The sequence below is a fragment of the Heteronotia binoei genome, chromosome 4, assembly GCF_032191835.1.
Source record: "Heteronotia binoei isolate CCM8104 ecotype False Entrance Well chromosome 4, APGP_CSIRO_Hbin_v1, whole genome shotgun sequence".
In the NCBI taxonomy this organism is placed as follows: Eukaryota; Metazoa; Chordata; class Lepidosauria; order Squamata; family Gekkonidae; genus Heteronotia; species Heteronotia binoei.
The window spans coordinates 17,067,850-17,079,823 of record NC_083226.1 but is presented as its reverse complement, the minus strand read 5'-3'; the positions used below and the strand labels follow the sequence as shown (position 1 = coordinate 17,079,823).

The 11,974-nt window shown below is 54.8% G+C and overlaps 1 protein-coding gene across 1 annotated transcript; it reads left to right on the top strand.

Annotated features, from left to right (window-relative positions):
* The first annotated feature begins 490 nt into the window (after positions 1 to 490).
* On the top strand, positions 491 to 11,032 carry LOC132569881 (atrial natriuretic peptide receptor 2-like). Its single transcript, XM_060236312.1, has 7 exons — positions 491 to 1,163; positions 6,044 to 6,246; positions 6,362 to 6,475; positions 7,408 to 7,543; positions 8,370 to 8,464; positions 8,720 to 8,865; positions 10,945 to 11,032. Exons 1-7 carry the CDS (start codon positions 491 to 493, stop codon positions 11,030 to 11,032), a joined length of 1,455 nt encoding a protein of 484 aa, XP_060092295.1.
* The last annotated feature ends 942 nt before the right edge of the window (positions 11,033 to 11,974 follow it).

Below are 11,974 nucleotides of genomic sequence, written 5' to 3'. Positions count from 1 at the left end.
GATGGGGGGATTAATCTAGAACGGGGGTGGCCAACGGTAGCTCTCCAGATGTTTTTTGCCCAGAACTCCCATTGGCCATGCTGGCTGGGGCTGATGGGAGTTGTAGGCAAAAAACATCTGGAGAGCTACCTCTGATCTAGAAGAGCTGGCTCAACGCCAGGCGCAGAGCTGCCCATGATGGTGGTGTGGGGCTGTTTATTTGGGGCAATCAGGGGGGCTCAGGAGGGCCCACCGGCAATCCCTGGCAGCGCAGCGGGGCGAGCGGCCTTCAGCTCTAGTTCCCGCCTGGTTCCTCCGACCTGCGGCCAGGAGAGCTGTGCGCGGGAGGGCGCAGAGGGGCGGCCCCCCCGACTTCCCCCCGCCCCTGAGCAGGCCTCTGGAGGGAGGGCCGTGCAGGGGCGCCTTTTCCGAGGGAGCGCAGCGCGGCCGCCCCCCAGACGGGCTCTCCCTGCCTTCTGCTGCCGCCCAGAGCTCCTCGCCCGCCCCGTCCATGGCGCCGCCACCGCCGCTCCTGCTGCTGCTGCTGCTGCCAGCCCTGCTGGGGGTGCCCTCCGCCGCCTCCGCCCAGGCCAGCGCCGCCCCGTCGGGGGAGGTGAGGCTGGGGGTGCTGCTGCCGGAGCGCAACCTGCGCTACCCCTGGGCCTGGCCGCGCGTGGCCCCCGCCCTGAGCCTGGCCCTGGAGTCCCAGCTGCGCCCCCCAGGCCTCGCCCTCCGCACCGCCTTCGCCTCCACCGAGGGCCGGGATGGCCACTGCGACCCCGAAGTGGCCCAGTGGGAGGCCGCGGATCTGAAGTGCTTCCACGACCCGGACGTGCTGCTCGGGGCGGGCTGCGACCACGTAGAATACGCACTGGGGCGCTTCGCCCAGCACTGGCAGCTGCCGCTCCTTCGAGCCGGGGCCTATGGAAGAAGCAGCGCAGATCCCGGCAGCATGGTGGTGTACGCCGGTCCCGTGGGGCCCGCCCTCCCCGCCGTCGTGCCCCGGCTGCTTCAGCGCTTCAACTGGACCTCCCGCGCCGTCCTTGTGTACGCTGAGGACGTCGATTACTGGCAATACAATTCCCCCTTCTTCATGAGATTCGGAGCGGACGTCTGGATCGCCGACTCCCACCGATATGGGCAGCCCGGGGAGACGGTCCGGTTCATCCAGGAAAATGGGCGAGGTGAGCCAGCCCACCCCCCCGCCCGCCCATCCGGAGCCGCCTCTCCCGCCCTGGGAGCGGCCCCTGCCCCCACCCCTCTGGGGCACCGATCCAGGGCTTTGTTTCTGGGGGGGAAACGCGGCTGAACGGAGTTCCGGGACCTCTTGGCGGAAACAAGATTTTTTTTAAATGTCCAAAAGTTCATGAGGGGCACCCCTGAGTTTCTCCTTCGGGGCCAGTTTGGTGCAGTGGTTGAGCCTGCCCACTCTTATCTGCGAGAACCGGGTTTGATCCCCACTCCTCCACTGGCACCTGCTGGAATGGCCTTGGATCAGCCATAGCTCTCTTAGAAGTTGTCCCTGAAAGGGCAGCTGCTGTGAGAGCCCTCTCAGCCCCACCCACCTCACAGGGTGTCTGTTGTGGGGGGGGGGGGAGATTGTGGCTGCTCTGAGAGTCAGAGAAAAGGGCAGGATATAAATCCAATATCATCTTCATTTCCCTCTGGAGACTTCTGGCGCCTCTTTTTCGGAGGGGGGACCCTGACAGCCCCTCCCCAGTCTTCAAGAGAGGAGGGAAGGCCATGGAGTGAGGAAGGCACGTTGTGGAGGGCGAGAAGGCAGTGGGCCTAGAAATGCACATCGAACAGAAGGGGGCAGTCAGTGTCTTCTGGGAAGGGAGCCCCTCCCCCAGGCCTCCCTCCAGCCTTTGCTCCTTCTCCCCCCCCCCCCCCCCGCCCCAAATAAAAACCAGTTTGGTGTGGTGGTGAAGTGTGCGGACTTTTATATGGGAGAACCCGGTTTGATTTCCCACGCTGACTCCATGCAACTGCTGGAGTGACCTTGGGTCAGTCATCACTCTCTCCGAGCTGTTCTGCTCAAGAGCAGTTTCTGTCAGAGCTCTCTCAGCCCCACCCACCTCACACAGGGGATATCTGTTATGGGGAGGGGAAGGGAAGGGAGATTGTAAGCAGCTCGGAGACTTATTTGGGTAATGAAGGGTGGGGTCAAAACTCATCATCATCTTCTTCAAAAGTAGGGCAGGTGGATGCCCCAGATTCCTCCCCCCTCCTGACCCATAAACTGGAATCCCCCAGGGGAGGGGAGGGGTGGTTGAGAGAGCAAGAAAGGGGTCATCTCAGCAGGCTGCTCTGGGGCTTCCATTAAAGCCACTCTGAATGGAGCCCGGTCGCTGACATAGATCATTATGTTATGTTCAGAATATGGTCATAATAGCTCATTATACTTAGGTTCTTAGGGGAGGGCCTGAACCTCCGCAGGGAGCTGATTCCACCAGGTCGGGGCCAGGGCCAAAAAAGCCCTAGCCCTGGTCGAGGTGAGGTGAACGTCCTTTGGGCCAGGGAGAGTCAGAAGATGTGGAGAGGTCAATCGTAATGACCTCCGGAGCTCCTATGGGAAGAGGCGGTCCCTTAGGTATGCCGGTCCCAGGCTGCACAAGGCTTTAAAGGTCAGTACTAGTACCTTGAAGCGGACCCGGAACTCGATTGTTAGCCAGTGCAGACTGCGAAGCATCGGCTGACCGCTCGCCCGTACAGGCGTTTCAGTCAGCAATCGTGCGGCTGCATTCTGCACCAACTGGAGTTTCCGGGTCAGTCTCAAGGGCAAGCCTGCGTAGAGTGAGTTACAGTAGTCCAACCCGGAAGTGACTGTTGCATGGATCACTGTAGCAATGTCCCGAGGAACCAGGAAAGGCGCTAGTTGTTTGGCCTGCCGAAGATGGTAAAAGGCAGATCGTGCGACAGCTGTGAGCTGGGCCTCCGTAGAAAAGGTGGCATCCAGTATCACACCCAGACTCCTCACCTTCTGAGGTGGCACAAGGGATGTGCCATCCAGGGTGGGTCCTGAACCAACACACGGCCCGTGTTGGATTGAAAGCCCTTGTTTGTGAGGAACATCACAGATCTAACACTTCTTTTTGTTTTGTTTTAAGGCAAGAGGTCCAGTCTGGAATTTCCCTTGCCAAGTTTAGTTTTCCGCTGAGATGAGAGAAAAGGGGATTTGGTAAAGGTTGGCAAAAAACCCGAATAATTATAAAGAACTTTTAAAGAGAAGAAAACAGGAAGGGTTTTCCTTTCTCTTGTAATTTCTGGATGTGGCTCTCTGAATGAGATCGGTGGGCGATAAATTCAAATCAGACCAAGAAAAGGTCTCCAAGTACATATGAGCTGCATCAATGAACGCTCATCCCAGGATGGGTCTTCCATGCTGCATATTTAGCCTAGAATGGACATAATTTTCACTCACAAATCCACATAGGTCCGTTGCCTCTGAATGTATTCCAGTATTTTCTGTGTTTTTTCCCAATTTTTTTTAGACCTGGTAAACAGCTATTTTGTGATTTAACGGCAACTGTGGTGTGGACTTGCCCAGTGCTCTGGAGGCTTCTTGGCTTCATGAGGTTTTTCTTGCTCACCTCATGGTAGCTCACTGGGGGTTTTTCATAGAAATAATTATGGGGAAACATTAAAAAACAATTGCAGTGGCCTTAGGGAACAATTCAAGCCCCTCTCCCTTTTAGGGAACGACTTGATTTTATTTACTTTCTTGATACCACCTCTTTGCCCCCAGTGAGGACCTCCAGCATCTGACCTGTTTCTTCCGTCACCCATTTTATGTCTCACAACAACCCTGTGAAGGAGGCTAGGCTGAGAGTGTGGGACTGGGCCAAGGTCTCCCAACGAGCTTCTGTGGTGTGGGGGGAGCGGGTTTGAACCTTGGATTCCCAGAACCTTCTCTAGGAATCCAACCTTTTTATTAAAGGCGGAGCTTGGTAGGATGCATACACAAATTATAAAGCTATAGAAGGATCCATATTTTTAATGAATTTTTGTACCACCAAAGCAGCATGAAATATGTGGTTTTTGTGATGAAGTTCATTGACAAGAGTGTGATATGTGTTCAGAATTTGGACTGGGATGGAGTCCGAGTGAAATAAGAACACCAAAAGGGCACCCACTTTTTTATACCATGGCAGCGCTATGAAATGCTGGATCCGTGATTTTGATGGTTTTGTTCACGGCAAGTTGTGGTACAACCGAGGTACTCTGTTGTTTCAGTAGCCCTGTACATCTCTGTTGTATAAATGTGTGTCCAGCCCATTGTACAGGCATACATCCATTTCTTAAGGAAGATTTGTGGAACTAGTACTAGATAAACCTAGAGTTTGTACCACACGTTCAGCTATGGATCCATTAAGTGTAACACAAGACTTGCTCAGCACACTTACAAAGAACAATCAGGTGTACTCAGTATTAGGATTGTAAGTGTGTCCGGGGTGACTTGTGAGCAGGACTTGTGTAAAAATAGTATGAATTCATGAAGATCCATCCCCTGAATCCATGCTTTTTCACCATGATGCTGACCACAGAACTGGATACGTGTTTTCCTTTCTGCAGTTTGTGGACAACAGTGGATTCTGTACACTTTTTGTGTGTATTATGGGGTCTGATGTAAAAATCATGAAGAAACGTCAAGATTTCTACCTTGATTCAAATTTTTTGGCTCGATGGTGGTGTCAGGAAGTGTTGGATCTTTATTATCTCATGTATAGACTTTGAGATATAGACCTTTGCAGTGAATTTCAGTAGAGTCAGGGGCCCCACCAAGCCACCCCCCTCCGCAGCACCCTCACAGTCCCACCACCCACACCCTTCTGCCCCCCCACCGAGGGCGTGTGCCGCATAGGGGGGTGGGGAGGGTGTGCGCAGCAGCCATGCGACGGCCAGTCAACGTTCTGAGCCCACAGAGGCTGCACGCCATCCAGCTGCTGTCGCTCCGCGGAGGCAGAGGTGGAGTGACAGCAGTCGGACAGTGTGTGGGCCTCTGCAGTGCTCAGAGTCTTTCTGGGGCCCGTGGAGGTTGGAAGGGTGCAGGCGACAGGACAGAGAGGGTGCCACGGAGGAGGTTGGCAGGGGATGGGGATGGCAAGTGGCTCTCCTCCCGGGTGATATCAATCACAGGGGGGGGGGGCAATTCGGTCCCCCCCCCGCACCCCAGGCAAGTGCCTAATTTGCCTACAGGTGGGTCACCACCGAGTGGAGTCCACGTAAAAGATGAGAATCCATCCACCGTGGCGCCATGAATTGCTCAGTCCATGAGCTTTAAAGTGCAGTCTGGGAAAATGTCCTCGTTGATTAACGTGGGTGAGGAGGACACTGGTGGGCACCTGGCTGCCAGCACTGTGGAGGGGGGACTGCAACACAATGCTTTTTCACCATGATGCTGACCACAGAACTGGATACGTGTTTTTCTTTGTGCAGTTTGTGGACATCAGTGGATATAGCCATCCAGCTACTGTCGCTCCGCGGAGGCAGAGGTGGAGTGACAGCAGTCGGGCAGTGTGTGGGCCTCTGCAGTGCTCAGAGTCTTGCTGGGGCCCGTGGAGGTTGGATGGGTGCAGGCGACAGGACAGAGAGGGTGCCACGGAGGAGGTTGGCAGGGTAAGGGGATGGCGAATGGCTCTCCTCCCGGGTTATATCAATCACCGGGGGGGGGGGGGCAATTTGGTTTCCCTCCAAACACCCTAGGCAAAAGGTGATGAGAATCCATCCACCGTGCAATTAGAGGAATCCATCCACGTAAAAGTGATGAGAATCCATCCACCATGGCGCCATGAATTGCTCGGTCCATGAGTTTTAAAGTGCAGTCTGGGAAAATGTCCTCCTTGATTGACGCGGGTGAGGAGGACACTGGTGGGCACCCTGCTGCCAGCACTGCGGAGGGGGGACTGCAACACAATGCTCATGTGACAAGGAGCCAAAGAGCCAGATAATGCAGAGCATCCTAAGTCAAGCCTTGCGCTTCATGCTCATTGCCCCTCACTGCCTGCCCTCTGCTCCTTGCTTGTGTCTTATACACACGCCTCTGGGGGGGGGTTCTCCTTAGTGGTCCACATTTCTGGGACCCTCAAGATGTTGCAGGAGATCATGCACGAGCTGCAGGCTCAGAACATGACCAGCGGTGACTACGTCTTCATCTACCTGGACATTTGGGGGGAAAGCATGAGAGCTGAGGGGCATCATGAGGCCAAGAAGCCCTGGCAGAGCACGGAGAGCCAAGATACAGGAGTCCTCCGAGAGGCCTTCCAGGTAAGTCCAGGACTCTGCTGCGGGGAGGGAAGGAAGGAAAGAAGAAAGGAAAGGGAGACTTGGGAGCTGAGTCCCAGCCAGCTGGAGCTCCCTTGACCTTTTCCTCTAATTGCAGACGGTGCTGGTGGTCACTCCCCATGAGCCCCAAACCCCCGAATACCGGCGTTTCCAGAGCCAGCTGACCCTGCGTGCCCAGAGAGACTTTGGTGTGGCAGTGAATGACTCCGTGGTAAATCTACACGCCCCTGCTTGCATGCCTTCTTCTGCACTCTTATTATGGGAGGGAGTGAAGAGCCCTTTATGAGAAGTGAGGAGAGACAGATCAGCCAGCCTTCCGGGGCCACAAACACTTTCCCCCTTGGCCTTGTGGAAGAACCGACCCAGGAGAATCTCCAGGGTTGGGGTTGAGGAAGGTAGCTACGGCTTGGCTTTGCAGGTGGGTCACCAGGGGTGGCTTGATAGATGGAGGTCAGAATTTGCCCTTGGTCATGCAGGATGTTTGCAGTGGTCTCCTTGGCAGTTCTCTCTTCTGGGCAACCCCTGTGGCTTCCTCCCACCTGGCTTTCTCAGTCACTGTCCTGAATGCCTTCTCAGTTGTGCTCCCTGTGCTGGGTGGTTCAGCCTCGGGGCTGTCCACTTCGCCCTCCCCGTTTCCTCACGTTCACTGCCCACACCCAGCAGGGACACAAGTGTTCTACCTTCCTTGTGTGCTTTAAGCCTTGCCTCTTGTCAGCCAGGTCTGGACTGCTCTTCCCTCCTTCATATGTCACCCAAGCGGATGTCGTGGTCCCTCCAGGCGTCTCCTCCATGTAATAGTTGAAGAGGGGTGAATCCCAGGCCTTGTATCTCTGGTGGGCTGCCAGTTCTAAGCTTGCTTGAGGCATGGTGGTCACCAAACCCACACAGACCCTTGATCCCCAGCTTCAGACTCCTGCCCCAGCAAAAGAGTAGCTGCTGGTCTGGAGCCATTCAGGGGCCCTCTGGTTCCCAGATATTTGAGCTTAGGCCATCAGGGGCCACCACATGTCACTTCACATGACTCCAATAGCAGGGTTCTGTCTAGATTGTCCTTCAGGTCCAAGGCAGTGGCTGCCAGTGAAGCTGCAGGGAACAAGATAGTTCCATTCCGTTTCTCTCCCTCTCTCTGTCCCCCTGTGGCAGGGGACGCTGGTGGCCGGCTGCTTCCACGACGTGCTGCTGCTGTATCTCAGGGCCCTGAACGAGACGCTGCAGGAAGGTGGAACCAAGCGGAACACCAGCCGCATCCTGGAGAAGATGAGGGGCCAGAAATTCCAGGGTATTGGAGGCTTGGCTTAGGGGAAAGAGTGGCCGGGGGTTGGGGGACGGGGAGGTTGCCAGGAATTTGGGACTGGGGCTGGGGGGAGTCAGCAAGTGGGTGCCCTGGGCTGAGACAGATCAGTCCAGGAGGGGGTGGGAATGGCAGAAGGGGGCTGGCTTTAGAGAGGAGCTGCCCCAGAGCCCGTCCAAGAGGTTAACTCAGCCATGGGTCACGAATGACAACGGATGCTGGGATCCTCAAAGAAGAAGAGTTGTTTTATTCCCTGCCCTTCACTACCCGGAGGAGCCTCGAAGGGGCTTTCAATCACCTTCCCTTCCTCTTCACACAACAGGCACCCTGTGAGGTGGGTGGGCGGGGCCGAAACTAGGCAGGGGCCGTGGGGGCAGCGCCCTCTCCCAAATCTGCCAGACGCACCCACTCCTGATCCCCTGACCCCCCCTCTCCTCTTGTTTATGCTCCTTTGATTAAATTAGCGCCCCCTGGAGCCCCTCCAGAAAAAAAATCCTAGATACGGGCCTGTGGCTGAGAGAGCTCTGAGGGAACTATGGCTGGCCCTGGGTCACCCAGCTGGCTTCATGTGGGAGAGGACTAGAGAATCGAACCCGGTTCTCCAGATGAGAGTCCACTGCTCTTAACCACTACACCAGGGGTAGGGAACGTTGGCTCTCCAGATGTTTTTTGCCTACAACTCCCACCAGCCCCAGTCATTGGCCATGCTGGCTGGGGCTGATGGGAGTTGTAGGCGAAAAACATCTGGAAAGCCAATGTTCCTACCCCTGCACTACACCAAACTGCCTCTCCCTCCCTGCCCCCACCCCTCCAGGTATCACTGGGACGGTGAGCCTCAATGGAGACAATGACCGAGAGATGGATTTTGACCTGTGGGCCATGAGGGATGTGGAGAGCGGAGAATTCCAGGTGTGTGTATGGGGGGGGGAGGTGTCTGCCACAATAGGTGGGGGAGAGTCCCCAAGCAGCCCCACTGAGTCTCTGAATGGGCTGGTATGCCCCAAAAAGCTACTAGAGAGACCTGAGTGGGAGTAGGGGACCTGGAGGTGGTGGGAGGTGGAACGCCAGGGCCTCCATTGGGAGGGGGTTCTGGGAAGTTGTAACAGACATGGAGGAAGGTGCCCCCTGGGTCTGTGGTCTGAATCCAGCCCCTTCTTCCCACAGGTGGTGGCTCATTTTGTGGGCTCAGAGAACCGGATGAACTGGCTGGGGCCCATCCACTGGAAGAAGGGGAGCCCTCCTCTCGACAACCCGCCCTGTGTCTTCAACATGGATGACCCCTCCTGTGGTAAGAGTGGGTGTGCCCAAGGGTTAGAGGGACTTCATCTCACTGTCCTGCCACAGTAGCCGTTCCTAAACCCTTTCATCCCCTCTGCCACCCCCAGTGGTGATAAGTCTGCCAGGCAGGACAGCTCAGCGTAGGAATGTTCAAACGCCTGCCATTTTGCCTCACGTTCTGCTCTCTGGTTGGGAGCACAGAGTGAGTCTTCACCAAACGGTTTGGTGATTCACAAGCCGCTGACATCTTTTTATTGGGTAAGTTTTTGCATATCCATACAGTACGGTTGGCATTATTCCACATCTGTGTGCTCTCACACATCTGAATGGGAGTTCTGGTTTCCTCCTCTCGCGGAGACCCGCCGTCACTGCTCACTGCATGGCAGCCGATCCTAAAAACAGACAGAGCAAATCGTTCAGCCTGATAGTAATGATGGTTTATTTCTTACCATTTGGTGCTCATTTTATTCCTGGTGATCATTGGAGGTTTTCACACATGCACATTTTTGCTCAGCCTTCTGGGATTTTAGTTGTCTCTCCATGTCATTTAATCATCTGGAGGAGCCTCACTTTCCCCTGCTGCACAGAGGCAAAAGACGCTGGAAAGAGAGAAGGAAGTGAAACCGAAGCCCCACAGCTTGTGCCCTTCTCTCCATCCCCACCGCTGAGTCGCTTTTGGGTGGTTTCTGATAGAGTGCTCAGCCAGTTGGGCGCATTTGTCTTCAGAACAAGACACTGAGCCAATCCAGAGTAATTTACAGTGCTTTGTGATGGGCATTCATGTTGCCATCCCCAGTGTGCCCTTCCACTCACTCTGCAGCCTGAAGTGGGGGTTCCGATCAGAGAGGATGGTCCCTCCCCCCAAGTAGGGATGTTCTAACACTTCTCAGTTCATCTCATGATCTGCTTGCTGATTGGAGGAGGGAACTGGTGGATTGCCAATCAGTTTGGCCATACCAGAGAATCTCAGGCCTCTGTCCCAGGTAAGTTTTTGCATATTAAAATGATATAATGCAGTCAGCAGAATTTTGCACATCCCAGTGGGAGTCCTGCCTCCACCCAAGATACTTGTTATCTCTGCTCCCTGCTCAGCAGTGAGCCATAAAAATAAACGTTGAGAAAATGAATGGGTTGAACAATGATTATAAATTATTGTAGTGGTTTTAATGTTTGGTCGTGATCTCATTGAGAACTGGAGGGCATAGTGCACAGAGCTCAAACTGGCACAGGTTGTGTGGTTGTGACCTCTTGTGAAGCCAAGTTGTGTGGGCAACTCCATCGGTGACCCCACAAGCACCATCCCAGATCCCCTTGGGGATGCATGTTCCCATCAAGTCTCCTCTCGGGGCCAGCGGTGGGCCTGCCTCAGCAGAAGTGACGCTCTCCTGCCCGGCTCCAGATGCGAGACATCCTGTGGCCTGGTTCAGCAGGGTCTGCATTGACCCACCCGGAATGGATGCTGCCCCTCCAGCAGCTTACAGGTGAGGAAGGGGCTTGGGAAACTCCTCCACACAAACAGAAGCCTTGTGCCTGCACATTGGGGGGGGATTCACAAGGGGGCTGGTTGGGGTCATTGTGGGCAGGGACTGCCCTTTCTGGGTGGCTCCTGGGCAGCTGGATGTCCTCAATGGGTCCTCCTTCATTTGGGGATCACTCCTTTTCTAGAGGGACAAGGCTGCATGACCATGACTCTCCCCTCCCCCTCCAGCCAGGCACTCAGAAGGAGAACTTCAGTGGAGACTCCAGTTCCTGCGACTAGCTCATCGGTGACCTTGTGGAGGTGAAGGATTGTGAGGAAGGACCAGGGAGAGGTGTGTGTGTGTAGAGCTGGTGGGCATTGTGGGGTCAAAGAGGGAGGGGCAGTTGCTAAAGACAGCTGAGAGACCCCCCACTGAAAGCCCAAGGGGGATTCCTTCCCTCCCTCCCACTGATGTTGTCCCTCCAGAGCTCAGAAGCTCTTTCACAGCTAGAGGGAGAGGTCAGCCTTGCTGGGCACCAGGCCTGTCACCTCTCAGGGGTCTTTTCTCAGCCAACCCTGTGAATTTGGCAGCTGTCAGCTAGATGTGGGCTTGCTCTCAAGTGGGCTAGCACATCTCCTTTCATGCTCTCAGGGGTTTTCTCAACGGCATCATCATCTTCCATTCCCTTCACGGCATCATTGGGCACCATGACAGCCTCAAGTCTTCTGACTCTTGGTGAACAGTGGCTGGGCACTCAAGATCTCCAGTGGTGGGCTGGTCAGTTTCCAGCAGAGCAGGAAAAGTGAGTGAAACCAGGCTTTTTCCACGCACCACCCCACAGTAGCAGTAGCTTTCCCATTGGCAAGGCCTTCCTTCCTCCCCATCCCCAGAAAAAGGAGAGCCCCCGTGACAGCACTCAGCCTTGCTATTCCTGAGCCCATTTGAACAACAACAACAACAAATTTTATTTGTATCCCGCCCTCCCCGCTGGAGCAGGCTCAGGGCGGCTAACAACATAGTGCATACATTAATTATACAAAATTGAATAAAACTACATTTAAACAGTTTAGTTAAAATCCTGATTAAGTTTTTAAAATTAATAAAAGTGCTAGTGCTATGTTTGCTTTTATGATGGCAGTTTTCTTAACAATTTCCTTCTTCTTCAGCAAAAGCCGATCGGAAGAGGATGGTCTTGCAGGCCCTGCGGAACTGTTCAAGGTCCCGCAGGGCCCGCATATCCTCTGGAAGTTGATTCCATAGGCTCGGAGCTATAGAGGAGAAGGCCCGGTTACGGGTGCTTTGCAACTTCACCTCTTTCGGTCTGGGAATGGTCAATAGGTTTTTTCCGGCTGACCTCAGTGCTCTCTGGGGTTCATATGGGGAGAGACGGTCCCTAAGATAGGCAGGTCCTCGACCATATAGGGCTTTAAAGGTAATGACCAGCATTTTGTAACGAACCCGGTATACAACTGGCAGCCAGTGCAGTTTGCGTAGCCCAGGCTGTATGTGCTCCCACTTGGGGAGCCCCAACAGCAATCTAGCCGCCGCATTCTGCACCAGCTGCAGCTTCCGGGTTCGGTACAGAGGCAGCCCCATGTAGAGGGCATTACAGTAATCCAGTCTCGAGGTGACCGTTGCATGAATCACCGTTGCCAGATCTTGATGCTCTAGGAAGGGAGCC